This window comes from Ammodytes marinus (genome assembly GCF_949987685.1).
Source record: "Ammodytes marinus genome assembly, chromosome: 16".
NCBI lineage: Eukaryota > Metazoa > Chordata > Actinopteri > Uranoscopiformes > Ammodytidae > Ammodytes > Ammodytes marinus.
In genome coordinates this window covers 28,687,836-28,703,070 of record NC_137220.1, presented here as the reverse complement: position 1 = coordinate 28,703,070, position 15,235 = coordinate 28,687,836, and the positions used below count along the sequence as shown (strand labels likewise).

General features: G+C 40.5%; 1 protein-coding gene across 4 annotated transcripts in view; it reads left to right on the top strand.

Annotated features, from left to right (window-relative positions):
* Positions 1–15,235, top strand: part of brd4 (bromodomain containing 4) — a 65,479-nt gene that overhangs the window by 13,701 nt on the left and 36,543 nt on the right. For 3 of the 4 annotated variants that reach the window (XM_080044140.1, XM_080044141.1, XM_080044139.1), the window contains exon 1: positions 6,537–7,094. The exons of the other annotated variant lie outside the window; for it this stretch is intronic. In XM_080044140.1, coding sequence (XP_079900266.1) covers positions 6,997–7,094 — 98 coding nt within the window. In that variant the 5' untranslated portion in view covers positions 6,537–6,996. Of the gene's footprint in view, positions 1–6,536; positions 7,095–15,235 lie in introns of those variants that run through there. 4 annotated transcript variants of the gene reach the window in all.

Below are 15,235 nucleotides of genomic sequence, written 5' to 3'. Positions count from 1 at the left end.
GGTAGTCACGTGGTCTTAAAAAATCAACAAAACCCACCTCATGTGTATTTGAACCAATGACAGTGCATTCTATGCCGCGCATGCCATGAAAATGAGATAAAGTAACAATGCTGCACGATGCAGCATCAGGCAGGAGAGCCAATGTGGCATCGCGCAGCAGCCGTCATCAATGGGTTAAAAGTGATCATAACTAGCCGTGATCATCTGTTTTTAGACTGACTCCTGCTTTCGGGGCCGTTGGGCTCACGAGCCGACCAGCTTATCAGACCAGCTGTTTGAGACGGAGATGAAAAGGAAAGTGAAACTTATGGTGGAGCAGTTAAATAGTTAAATGAATAAATATTATAACCAAACACAATAATGTGTTGTGTTATCTGCTTTAGTAGCCTACAGTAGGCTAGCACATGTCAACCCCACTCGGTTTTCGTTTATTGATTTTTCCTAAATGGTATGATTTAGCCTACTTGCCGGCTACACGTGTACACGTGCAAACCCCTACTGCCTAGTCAAACCATAGAGTCAAACACAAGGGAAGAGGACGGAGATGTATAACGTCTGGGTCATTGTAAATAAGCCTCCATTGCTTTCCATTGCTATAGCCTCGTCTCCGGTCGGTCACTGTCCTTATTGTAAACATTTCACAACTCATTTATGTAATTATACAGCGGTGCATTTGGGCATTTACTAGCTTTATCACCATTCAAACTAAAAATAAACGGTTTGTGCATCCAACAGCACAACAAGACATGATTGTGGCTCGTGTCGCTCTTGTCTCTTTCTGCGGCTGACATGCGCAGTAGAGAGGGGAGTGACGCTGTGTGAAGTAGACTGATAAGGGGTCTATCCTTTTTTTTTTTTTTTTTTGGAGACGGAGCGGGTTGAAGGAGTTTCTTCAAGACAGTCGAAGGTAGAACACTTTTACAGTCCAAAATGATACAAATTATTGTCTAAAAATGTAATAAAAAAAAAAATACGTTTTTTCTCCATGAAAATAAATGCATTCCATTTGTGCGGTTATATCATTGCATTTGGTCACGTTGTGATTAGATTAGATTAATCATGCAGCACTACACCCAATATTACATTTAATATGACGTGATCAGGTGCACTGGTGTGACCAGTGCAAATATCTAGGCGCACTTTGCAGATATTTAGGCCTGCATTTGCAATACTTGTAACTAGGGATGGGCTTTTAAGAAATGTCCTTGATCTATGATCGGGAAAATTAACGATCAATTATCGATTTTAATTTAAAATTCATTTAATCTTTTTACATATTAAAAATTGCCTACAGAAAATCCAAAATACAGCGTTTTTACCATAGAACAAGGTTTGTTACTCAATGAAATCCTCATTACGAGAACTTCTAGTCAAACAACAGTCCATTAAGACAAGGCAACTTTTAAAAATAAAATAATAATAAAATGCGGTGCTGGTTAAAGCCTGAGGCTATGAGCCAAAAATTAGCCAATGCTACAGCAGATGCTACCAAAGACTGAATACGGGCACGGCACATTTCTCCTAGTGGTAAAGGAGCTAACGTTACTTAATCTAAAAAACAAAATGTGCAAATAAGTTCCATGAAGGTGAAGTAGGATAGCACAGATGCTACAGTTAGACACTAATGCTAGCGAAGCTAACGTGACACGTTAAACGGGGTCGGATGTAGGCTTTATTGTAGAAGTGGTACATTAGTTGGGTTGTCGTGGTGTGAAAGTTTTCAAAATAATTGCATCTGAACTAGGGATGTTAAACGATTCATTATTTGCGTGTCGACGTGTCGGAGGCATGAATCGACAAATCGATCGATTTACTATGCCATTAGAAAAGAAAAAAAAAAAGGCAATGTGCATTTTTTTGCGGCAGCAGAGCGTAGTTGTGGTGCTGATAAACTGCGCTTTCCTTTAAACAACACTGGTGCCGCACGCTGTGTGTGTTCAGACTTCATCTGCATCAAAGCCTTTTTGATAATAAAATGAGAGTCTTTAATTTTAAAAACGCTGTCCATGCGTCGGAGGTGAACTCGGCTGAAAACAGAAACAGTCCCTTCAGTCGCACTGTCAGCTTGCCGAAATGGCTCTGTGTACTTGAGACATACAAACAGATCGCGGAAGCTGTTCCCGTAGACAACGTTAAAGGGCAGGATAGCCCCGGTTATCATTTTATTCAACAAACCACAGAGTTTTTCTGCACGGCGGCTCATTCACTCATAGGCTACTTGCGAGGTCTCCTGGTGATCGTCACCGTCACAGCGCTACTCGCTGCTTTGCCCGGGCGGAGGCTTTGTGTGAAGGTGATTTAACATCACGGCCGTAGATGAATGCTATAACTTTATGCTGCATATGTTGCACTGCACTGTTGGCCCACACAGGACATTTAATGCGCGCACATTGCAGAAATGAAGCGCCTGCAGCGCGCTCGTGACCACACGTGAACTCGCATCACGGACGTCTCACATGTCCCCAAAACATCTAATAAAGTAAAACACCCGATTTACCGATTTCTATTTTTAGAGTCGCCTTGGGCACGAGTCGAAAATCGAGCCGAGAATCGACACATTGTTCACATCCCTAATCTGAACGTGGAAACTTTAGAAAACTTAAAGGGAAAACCTTTCCGTTTTCAGTCTGTCAGTGCGTTTCCATGGCACAACTAGATTGGATTAAGACATATATCGAACTAGACACTTGAACGGACCGTGTCACTTGTCTGAGTATACATGGCCTTTCAGAAATCGGATAAATGTCCGATGCATGGCTGTCTCCACTATGCTAGGTGGCGCTGTAGCCCTTTCAACCATGCTTTCAACAAGTGGTTTTAGAGCCACGTCCGGTTCCCTTCCGGCAATAACCCATGGTGTAGCCTATAATGCGCAGGCACACAAGCACAGAACGAGAAGTCCGATATCCGATCCCTGTATACATGCAGAGAGAATGCCGACAATGAACCAGTTATCTAGGTGTTCTTATCCGACTTCTCTTGTCCGTTATTGTGCCGATTTGTGTGCGAAGTAGATCGGATAAAGGTGTTTACATGCAGTTTAAAAGTCCTAAGTTGAAGTCTTATTCGTTTAGTTACCCGATTATGAGTCTGCATGTAAACGCACTGTTACCGTGTAAACATGGCCTCACTCATTTGCACCATTTCTGTCACTCTGTGAGTGATCACTTCATTATGACCAGACCATATACAGTGAAGAAAATAAGTATTTGAACACCCTGCTATTTTGCAAGTTCTCCCACTTAGAAATCATGGAGGGGTATGAATTTTTCATGGTAGGTGCATGTCCACTGTGTGAGAGATAACCTAAAAAGAAAAATCCAGAAATTACAATCTATGATTTTTTAACAATTTATTTGTGTGATACAGCTGAAAATAAGTATTTGAACACCAACGTTAATATTTGGTAGAGTAGCCTTTGTTTGCAATTACAGAGGTCAAACGTTTCCTGTAGTTCTTCACCAGGTTTGCACAGACTGCAGGAGGGATTTTGGCCCACTCCTCCACACAGATCTTCTCTAGATCAGTCAGGTTTCTGGGCTGTCGCTGAGTAACACAGACTTTCAGCTCCCGCCAAAGATTTTCAATTGGATTTAGGTCTGGAGACTGGCTAGGCCACTACAGAACCTTGATATGCTTCTTACGAAGCAACTCCTTGGTTTTCCTGGCTGTGTGCTTTGGGTCATTGTCATGTTGGAAGATCCAGCCACGACTCATCTTCAATGATCTGACTGAGGGAAGGAGGTTTTTGGCCAAAATCTCACAATACATGGCTGCAGTCATCCTCTCCTTAATACAGTACAGTCGTCCTGTCCCATGAGCAGAAAAACACCCCCAAATCATGATGCTACCACCCCCATGCTTCACAGTAGGGATGGTGTTCTTGGGATGGTACGCATCATTCTTCTTCCTCCAAACACGCATAGTGGAATTATGACCAAAAAGGTCAATTTTGGTCTCATCTGACCACAAAACTTTCTCCCATGACTCCTCTGGATCATCCAAATGGTCATTGGCAAACTTAAGACGGGCCTTAACATGTGCTGGTTTAAGCAGGGGAACCTTCCGTGCCATGCATGATTTCAAACCATGACGTCTTAGTGTATTACCAACGGTGACCATGGAAACAGTGGTCCCAGCTCTTTTCAGGTCATTGACCAAGTCCTGCCGTGTAGTCCTGGGCTGATTCCTCACCTTTCTTAGCATCATTGAGACCCCACGAGGTGATATCTTGCATGGGGCTCCACTCCGATTGAGAATGACCGTCATGTTTAGCTTCTTCCATTTTCTAATGATTGCTCCAACAGTGGACCTTTTTTCACCAAGCTGCTTGGCAATTTCTCCGTAGCCCTTTCCAGCCTTGTGGAGTTATACAATTTTGTCTCTGGTGTCTTTGGACAGCTCTTTGCTCTTAGCCATGCTGAATGTTTGGGTCTTACTGATTGTTTGGGGTGGACAGGTGTCTTTATGCAGCTAACGACCTCGCACAGGTGCATCTGATTCAGGATAATACAGTGGAGTGGAGGAGGACTTTTAAAGGCGGACTAACAGGTCTTTGAGGGTCAGAATTCTAGCAATAGATAGGTGTTCAAATACTTATTTTCAGCTGTATCACACGAATAAATTGTTAAAAAATCATAGATTGTGATTTCTGGATTTCTCTTTTTAGGATATCTCTCATACAGTGGACATGCACCTACCATGAATTTCAGACCCCTCCATGATTTCTAAGTGGGAGAACTTGCAAAATAGCAGGGTGTTCAAATACTTATTTTCTTCACTGTATCCTGCATCCAAATATTCATGTGGGTTTACCTGTAGTCTTGAGCTGTAGACTGAGCAGTAGGGCTCGCCCGAATGCCATTTTTCAGGCTTTGAATATTCGTTGTTTTTTCCGAGCGAATATTCGGATATTCGTTCCAGAAAAACACACCATCAAACCAACATTAATAATGCCAATGTACTCACTGAAACCGAGTGTGTGAGCCGAGACAGCAAGCTGCGTAGTTTGTTGATGCTTTAATAACTTTCGAACGGTAGTAAAGTCGGAGTTCTTACTTTTTCCCCGTGCAAACAGCTGTTGTTCCGTTCCAAATCAGTTGTCCTCTGCGCCATCATAACCCGTACAGGAGCTTATCAATTCATCCAGGAACGTGCATCTTTTCGGCGATTTATAAATCCATACAAAGATCCAATATTAATAGTCTTTTGTGTCCATATTATATCCATTATTGACAGCCTATTCCCATGATGCAAGCAAGTCACGGTTGATGATGGCTGAATAGCAGCCCTGAATGTAAACAAACAGCTGAGCAAAGCTAACATTAGCATTACGCCAAGCATTACATTTCCTTCCGAAATCGCGCTAATGTTGTGGTAGCCTATAGAGTTATTAGGAACACAATTCTTCCTCCAACTCTCTCTCCCTCCTGCGCTTGGTGCTGCTTTTAGTTTGCCTCACTCTGGTAACATCACATAGCCTACTACAGCTGATATCATCGGTTGCGCTTTTGGCAGCGGCCAACTAGGTCAAAGTTCATATAATTTGATAATATATTTTAAATTCTAATTTGTATTTTACAATTGTTTTATAACTTATGTATCCAAATATTATTTGCTGACAAAATATACTGCAGTTTGAGCTACCTTTGCAAAAAAAAAATTAAAAATGTTTTTTTTTTTGGAAAAAAAAAAAAAAAAAAATCCGAATTGAGCTCCGAATACTAATTTATCAAACGGATATTCGAATAATTCGGGCCAGCCCTACTGAACAGCCTTCGTAAAGGTTTTTGGAGACAGTGACACAGTGCACATACTAATCAGCTGAATTTATCAGGTTGAAAAATGATTTATGGCTTGCATGCCTATGAGGTACACATTTGCTTGCTTTATGTTTCCAGTATCAACTGGACAGATGAAACACACTAGCTATTTTTATTTAATTTTCTGTGCTTCAAGCACCTTTTTTTTCAATAAACATTGAATAGTCAGTGCTGCAGTAATAGTTTTCCAACAGATTTGACCTAATTGATTAAGTGGTTGTCTGTTTAAATCAAGGTTAAATGGGGTTTCTGGGTCTATAGTTTGTAGTTTTATTTATTCATCACATAGGCTACACAATTGCACAGGGCAACACTAGTGAAATTCGTATGTACCAGTCCGTATGTGAAAAAGATGAGTGCAGATATAGGAGCCCTTAAATTGGTGGGGAAAGGCATATACTGTACAAGATCACTCTGAGGCAAGACATTGGGTGGGGGTGGGGCATAATGAAATGGACAGAGAAAAAGACAGGAAGGGGGTGGGGTGTTAAAGGTGTAACAGAGTAAGCAAGGCAAAGGAGAGAGCAAGGACCTCAAGCCATTGATGGGGAAAGAGGGGAGGGGATGGAATGAGCAAGCGCACAGGAGGGAGGGTGAGAGGGAGGGAGGATGTGTGGGCTGAGGCGCTCCTGAATGAGGAAGCAGCAGAGCCATTTTTACTGTTGAGTAACTGCATGCTGGTCTGTCTGCTAGAGAGAGGGTGAGGGAGCGAGCTTGAGGAATATGTGCTACTTCTGGATCTTATCAGAACCCTCTCTCGCCTTCCCCTCTCTTCTTGCTTGTGCCATTTAAGTTGGGGAGGCCCTGGAGAGGACACACAATGGAGCGAAGAGCCTGTGGCAACTGGGCCGTTGTACTGCTTAGAGGGGGATGGGGTAGAGAGAGGACCGGGTCACACAGCTAACACAGCCTGCCGGCTGTTGGCTTCCACAGCCTTTCCTCCCTGCCTGGACCAACTTTTTCCAGGCTGGGTGTTTTTGTCGTAGGACAGCTACCCTCAAACTCTTTTGGGACTACACAAAGGATTACTCACCCTGTGTTCTGTGGGATTTTAGGATACTTACTGGGCCCTGGAGAATAAATCTCTCCTGTGTTTTGGATGAGAGAGAAGGAAAAGCAAACTGCTGTATCATTCTTTTGTGCCCTTTTGGTTTTTGTTTAGTTGAGTTCATAAATGGATTACAAGATGCATGCCAAGTCAAACGATTTGCTGGATTTTCAAAAACTGGATGCCCTTCTGGAAAAAATTGCACATTCAGTCTCTATGAAAAGGTAATGTTATCCAGGGAAGTAGACTCCTACACATTTTTAGATATTTTATCCCTGAGGTCTATATAATCATACACAAAGTTTTCATGGTTAAAAAGCTGAGGTTATATTAAAGACATCTTGAAGTATTGGTTCTTGGGTGTATCACGTGTTTGGCTAGCACTATAGCTAATTATACTTGGCCCATCACAACAATGTGGTTAAGCTGTATTCAGTGTTTTGTTGAGAATAGAATTGTTATTTAGATTTCAGCCAGGAGCCACAATCTACTGCCTGATGGGGGAAGGGGGACTACAGAGGAAGAAGGGTGTATGTGTGTGTCCTGATTCCTGGTAGGGTTTGGCTTGTATGTCCTTAGCAGCTGGACGTTTAGTGTGAAAGAGCTGGCAGGATTCCTGCCCTTTCCTGTTATACTGTGCCTGACTCATGGTTAGTCTATTTGAGTCAGTGTGTGTGCTTGTAATCATTACTATGTGATCGTCTTAAAGTTTGCGACCTTTTGATGAATGATTGGATAACAATTAATCTTGTTGGATTTGATAATTCTTTGGTTTATATTCATAGGACAGGTTTGTCTTCTACACACACTTTTAATTAGCACTGGTCATGGTGTCATGCTATTGAATTGGTAAGCACCAAAAACTGGGATTTTAAAAATCAATCTTGGCAACATTTGAAATTATTTAAACCTTGTTTCAGAGGAACTCAAATAAGACTCATTTCACATGATAACAGGTGAACCAGTCACAAAAAGTGAACTCTCCACTACGCACTTAATGTGTCTTGAAATATTACTTGTGTGTCTTGAAATACTACTTAACCTTCAGTGCATTTTAGGCCTTTTTTGGTACATTTTGGTTTTTTATTTCACAACTGCTGAGGCCGTGTTCATGCAAATGGCTTCATATTTGGTCAAGGCTAATGTTTTCAGACCAATTTATGAATTGTAACCTCAATTCATTGATTAACACTATAACGCACTATCATTTTCCTCACACTCAGCCTCCTTGGCAAAATAAGTGCCTCATTGACTCCCATTCAAACAAAATGTTTTGACCCTGCTGCCAATAGCTGATAGAAACCAGATTTTTTTTCCTTTTCTTCCTTGCACTAATGTCTTGAATTCTTTTTTTCATCGGTTTTCCCACATATAACATTGGTTTTAATTACAAGCTGAGAATTAATATTGCTCTCATCTGCTACAAGCCACTGCAGGCCACATGACACTCAAATTCACATAGAGAAAAACAGTTCAGTGTAAATCCATAAAAACTGCATGTTTTGATCCCATGGTAAATTGAGGTTATGTATAGTTTGTGGTGTTTCAGTTCTAACATTAAGTGCAACAGCATGTGAAAAAACCACAACGTTTGCTAGGACATAAGGAGCGTTAATCGCGCAATAAAAAAATTAACACCGTTAAAATGGGTTTGTGTTAACGCCGTTAAACTGACAGCGCTACTTTTTACATATTAAAAAATGCCAACAGAACATCCAAAATACAGCAACAAGAGGTATTTACTCAATTACATCTTTATTCCAAGATCTTCTAGGCAAACAACAATCCATTAAGACAAGGCAACTTTTAAAAATAAAATAATAATAAAATGCGGCACTGGTTTAAGTCAGAGGATATGAGCCAACAATGAGCCAATGCTACGATACCTTTTTTTCTTCCATAAACGATTTTTAATGAAAATTTTTCTTTTTTAACAAACATACAAAACATTTAGAACCCCACCCACCCCACACCCCAAACAATCCTTGGAAAGATGACAAAAAAAAGAAAAAAAAAGTTACAAAAGAGAAAAATAATAATAAAATTTATAAAAATCTAATCATTGGGAAGCAACTTAAGTTTATTAAAATGAGAAATGAAGGGGCGCCACCTATGATCGAATTTGTACAGAGAGCCTCTCAGGGAATATTTAATTTTTTCTACCTTAACAAATAACATAACATCATTCAACCATGAAGATGAGAAGGGAGGCTTTGGAGATTTCCACTCAAAAAGTATTCTTCTCCGAGCTAGAAGAGAGGAGAAAGCAATAACATCTGCTTGCGCACTCGAATAAGTAGAAGGCACCAAGGGGACCCCAAAAATGGCTATATAAGGAGTCGAGTCTCGTCGTTTTTTTTCTCCCGTAGGTCCTGTATCGCAATTGTGTGTCCCTCGAGTCGCGTCACGGCATTTAAATCAAATCAAACCAATCACTGCTGCATGTCCGCCAATTAGGGCTGTGCGATATGGCGATATATATCGTCTGACGAAACAAAAACGTCTATCGTTTCATGTTATGCAATATCGTTTATTTCGTTATGTTGCAAATTCCACTCTTTATGACACAAACTATACATGTAGCTCGCAGTGAAGTTACTGTTAATTAAACCGAAGATTTCCTACAGCGTAACTTCACATTAAAAGCCTTTAACTGGTGAAATGTGAGAAATCAAAATCAACTTTGACTTTTGAAGCAGAAACACTTAGCGCTTCCTAGTTCCTAGCCCCGCTGCGTTTCCATCACACTACTTCCGCCCGACCACACCAGGCTTTTCTCGCTTGCGTGATAATCAAAGTTAATTTCGGACACTGAAATCCATCGGTAACAGACCTGTCTGTGATTGCACACGTGTAGACGAGTATTCAGAGTGTTACAAGGAGTCGAGTTGGTTGAAAAATGAATACAAAATGGCTGAAGTTGCAAAGTCATGAGGTGCTTTTATTTAACAAAAAAAGGAGTGACAAAACTACAAAAACGGACGTCCAAACAAAGTAAAACAAAGGTTCAAAAAGATTGATCAAAAAGGTGTCTTCAAAAATAACTCTACCGTCACACACTGACTTTTCAGACTCAACCCCAGTCACAAATGCTTGCAGGCTTTTAAAGGCCTAGCCCCTCCCCTTAGCCAAACCATTCACTTAACTATCAATCAACTACAAATTGACCCAGTTTACACTTTCGTTAACATTTATTTACTACAACACATTTTCCCTCTCCCTGTATTGATTATGTCCATAATCACATCTTCCATAAACATGTTACTCTACACACAAGCTCAGCTACAATCACATGTCACCCCTGGGCCAACATCAGATGGTATCTCCCTGTGTCTGATTTACCTGGTTGCCACCTGGGAAGAGTTGAAGATGTTAGGTATACAGGATTGAATAAACAATAATTGTGTGTGCGTTAACTCACTGTCTTAAGTGACATGGGCTTTATGTCACACAGAGGATCATATATCCCCGCTGACAGAGCAGTCGAACCGACGTCACCCGGGCAGAGCTCGACCGGCTCGCGGGGGGATAGCAGCCGAGCTAGCGAGCCGTTATCCCCGCGGGCTGTCGCGCGCTTCCCGGCTCGCAGTAATGCGCGGCTCGGCTGCTCTCTCAGCGATGAGAAGCTCCTGCGCGCTCCCCGGGGCGGTCACCCTCTCCGCAGGGTGAATTTACAGGCCACAGCCTCAGCTAAAGAGGATAGCTCCATTAGGCTAATGAGCTAAGCTAAGGAGGAATCCACCAATTCAGTCAATTCTGTGCCCTGAAACTCCACACGGCCCAAAACTACTCAAATGTCACATTGCAATTTTCTATTATGTTGAATGCTTGAACATTTGCGTTTTAATAAAAGCTGAAAATAATCAAATATGGGTAAATACTTTATTTGTTGAGTATTTAATTATTTATATTAAATATTTATTAATTGAATTTACAGAAAATATGCTATATCGTCAAATGTATCGTTATCGGGATAAGAAATTTCTATATCGGGATATGAGATTTTGGTCATATCGCCCAGCCCTACCGCCAATGTTTATGAATGATATGCAAACAGGTATTAAAAGTAAAACAAGTGAAGTCTGGCAGTTAACTTCACTCGCGAGGATGGCTGAAGTTGAACGGGCGAAAAGGTCTATGGTTTGGCTTTATTTTACCAAGCTCGTAGATAAACCAGAAGCGAAATGCAACTTATGTTGCAAAATCATTTCTTGTAAAGGGGGGAACACAACCTCAATGGCCAAGCACATCAGCATTGTGCATCAAATAAAGGCCAAATGCAGTACCTTCGACTGTCTCCGGATTGAAAAGACTGTCTACTCCTCCTCCTCCTGCTGCTGCTGCCGCCGCACCACAAACGGGCCCGTCTTCATCATCCACAAAGTACCAGCGGTAAACGCACACACACAGACTGTGTAGCTTGTTGTCCCGTCAGTTAAAAATAGTAATCCAATTGTGAAATCCGTGTTGTAATCGGCAGCATACAAGCTAGTTAGCTTAAAAAGTAAACAAAGTTTTCAGACGTGCTGCGTGATAATGTGTTCAGTATGGCTCAGTAAAACGACTATTAGGTTATCATGATGCGTTCAAGTGTAACGTAAAGGAATGGGAAATTGAGTTTTTGGCGAGAAACATGAGTAATACAGTTGTATTAGTGCTCTCGTCATTTTAAAATATATATTTAAACTACTGATGCCAATATTTATTAGAAATTTAATTTAATTTAAAATACAATTATTTATTTCCTAAATATTTTCCTAATCACTAAAACATGATAAAGTGACAGTAGACAATACATTAACCAACAAGTGCGAACATTTATATATTTTTTTCATAGATAGTATACACTTGATTTTTTAAAACCAAAAATAATATTTTCTTCAAAATATATAATAATAATAATAATAATAATAATAATAATAATAGAAAAGTATCGATAGTGTAGGGCTGGGCGATATGGACCAAATCTTATATCACGATATAGGTAATTTTATATCACGATATGGATATATAACACGATATAGTATTTTCCTTAAAATTCAATGGATTACAATAACCGTACTGAACTTTAATCACATTAGATTATTTTCATCTTTTGCTTGGAATTTGAATTTCCATACAAAAGAAAAACTGGTGCAAAATACCACACCAGTCTGGCTTTAGTCAGTCAGTGCAAAATAAAAATGACAGCATCAACCAAAGAGCCTACATTTTCCAATTGATAGTAGCCTATATCAAAATAATGAAAGACTTGAATTTTCCTGCAGTATTTGCTCATCTTCATTTAAAAAAGCTGTCAAAATTTACTAATGAGCAAATGTCTGGTAATACTTTAACTCCAGCTTCAACACAAATAGTATTTTCAAGTTTGACATGTTTTAAAGTTTCTTAAAACCAGCCTTGCTGGCTGTCTCCAACAATAACAGCACAGGGGTGAAGCTAAAGATGTCATTATTAGCCAGCTAGCTCACGAGAGCTAACCCATGTAGCCTAGTTTGAGGCTTAAAACAAGCCAACTCTGCGTCACGGCAACAGCACGCTGAAGCAGCAAGCAAGTTTCCTTTGCCCGATGACATTTTTGACCGTTAAAACCATCTGCTCTGCCACCGTGACACGGAGTTGGTTTGTTAACTGTCATGGCGCACCAGAGCTAGAGCTAGAGCAACAGATGAGGCTTCTTCTGTTGAGGGTAGAGAAGCTGTATTGCAGCCCAGAACTCTGCTGCAGAGCCCCCGTGTGGCGCGGCGGTGTAACTGCAGTGTAACTGTAGGGACTCGGAGGGACAGCTGCCTCCCGCTCCATCTATGCTCCCGCCACATTAACTTTTTTTCTCCGCGATATAAACGGTATGGCCAAATCTCTCCCGGTAGACACTTTCATATCGTCCACGATATGATATCGTCATATCGCCCAGCCCTACGATAGTGGTATCGATAAAGACCCGGATCGATAAGGCGTATCGATAAAGGTATCGATATCAATAAATATTAACGATCCCCATCCCTAGATATGGGGTACAGTTCATTTAAATAACACCCATTTAGTTAATTCCTATAATTCCCATTTTTTTTTGTTGGCATTTTCAAGCTTTATTTGATAGGACAGAGTTGAAATGGGGAGCCAAAGAGAGAAGGGGGATGACCTGCAGTAAAGGTCCAAGGGTCGGATTCGAACCCGCGACCACTGCAACGAGGCCTGAGCCAATATGGTATGCGCTCTATCCACTACGCCACCGGAGCACCCATAATTCCCAATTTTGAATATTCCCAAAATTCCCGAGCGAAAGTTCCCGTGGAAAGTTTCCGGAAATTAACCGGAAACTTTACATGCCTTTGCAACCCTAGTTGTCATTCAACATATTGGTGGGTTAGTCAGGTTAGCTGAGTGCCTCAGGGAGGCAGAGGCAGTGATCATGTGGTGTGAACATCTCATGAAGTGACTCATCAAGAATGAAATTAGTCACACAGATCTGTACAGTGGTGTGTGTTTAATCTTTAAGGCCCCTGTGGGGATGGGTTTCAGTGTGTGTGACTGGGAGACACGCTCACATTGCTTGACCAATGCTTTTTTCTGAATCGTTTTTTTTTAATATAATCAAGCATCAAATCAAATCAGTTTTATTTGTATAGCCCAAAATCACAAATAACATTTGTCTCAGTGGGCTTTACATGCATTTGGCTTTGTTGACTTTATTATGTGTACCTTGAATTGGATTTAACTGACATTATAGGGGATACATCATAGGACTGAGCACTGGGTAGTGGCACAGTCTCTCAGCTGCCATATGACGCTCCCCAACCCCAAAGGTCTACCCCTGTCTGCCCAGATCCCGAAACACCCCTGCATCCTGAGACAGTAGAGTGTGAAGACAGAGCTCTACTAAGCAACACACACACACACACACACACAGATTTGCATTTTTACGAGTGAATTAATAAATATCAGCAGTAGGGTTTCAAAGGAGCTTACAGTTTCTGATAAATTTCCTGAAACTGTCATGGGAAATTAAGCTCAGGAATTTTGGAAATATTTGTGAAAGGGGATTATGGGAATTAACTGGAAATGAGAGTAATTTAAATTAACTGGATCATATCCAAACATAAATATAAACATTTTGTTTTGTCATTGGCAGACATCCATGCAAAATAATACAAATAAAAAACATTATGTAGAGTCCTATTGAACCTCTCACACTGCCCGTTACCCTGTGGGTGGTACGGCGTGGTGCGGCTCTGCCGGATTCCATAGACACTACACAAACTCGGCAATTACTAAAATGTTTTAATTACATTTCAACAGATGTATGTGTAAGCAGAACTTTATTAAGTTTTAATTATTTTATTGAACCATCAAACAAAAACAGGCATGTTGAGTAAAATATTACTCATCCCCCCAATGAGCTCAAAAATGTGGCCTAAATAGTCCAGGGTTCTAGAAATCATCTGTGCATGTGATGGAGTAATGCACATTGCAAGGGGGCATGGCCTCAACTCAATGATTGATGGATACCATTTATCCTCAAGTGTACTTGCATGAAAAATTGTTGTTTTAGTCAAGATTATGCTAAAATATATTTCCCCAGCTATATTTAAAAGCACTGTTAAGGGCCAACATTAAATGTAGTTAATTATCGGTTAATTCCTGTTTATTCCCCAAATTCCAGTTAATTCCCATTGGAAAATGTCCAACTTTGCAAATTCCCAGAATTTTGCAACCCTAATCAGCAGTAAGATTATATCATAATACACTAATAATAATAATTTTTGAGGTTGTTTCTTTCGGTGTGGATGTTACTTTCCACTTTAGCGTCCTAGCACCCAGTGCCAATCCCCACACTGCCAGTTTACTACTGATGTTTTGATTAAAAATGTAGGCCTACAGAAGTACATTGAGAGGAGTCATTTTTACATCGTTATAATACACTTGGATTATGTTTTAGTGCCACAAAGTAAAACCAACTGTACATAAGATCAAAGCATTATGTTGATTGGACCAAACAAGACATGTGATGACTTGACCCTGACTTTGGTTTGGTGTCACAAACATATAATCAGATTACATTACATTACATTTTATTTAGCCAACGCTTTTATCCAAAGCGACTTCCATTAAGGTACAAACTCAGAACAACAAGAATCCCGCAAGTACTATAGCTTCAAATAAACCAAACTACAAAGTGCCACATGTAAGTGCTACATGGAGATGTATCAAGCCGAGCGCAAAATGTCGATTTTAGATTCAGATGATTCATTTTTTAATTGATATGATCAATCACAGCTCCAGTTGTTCCTTACATCACAGGTATCACTGGGCGATATGGGCCAAATCTTATATCACGATATAGGTAATTGTATATCACGATATG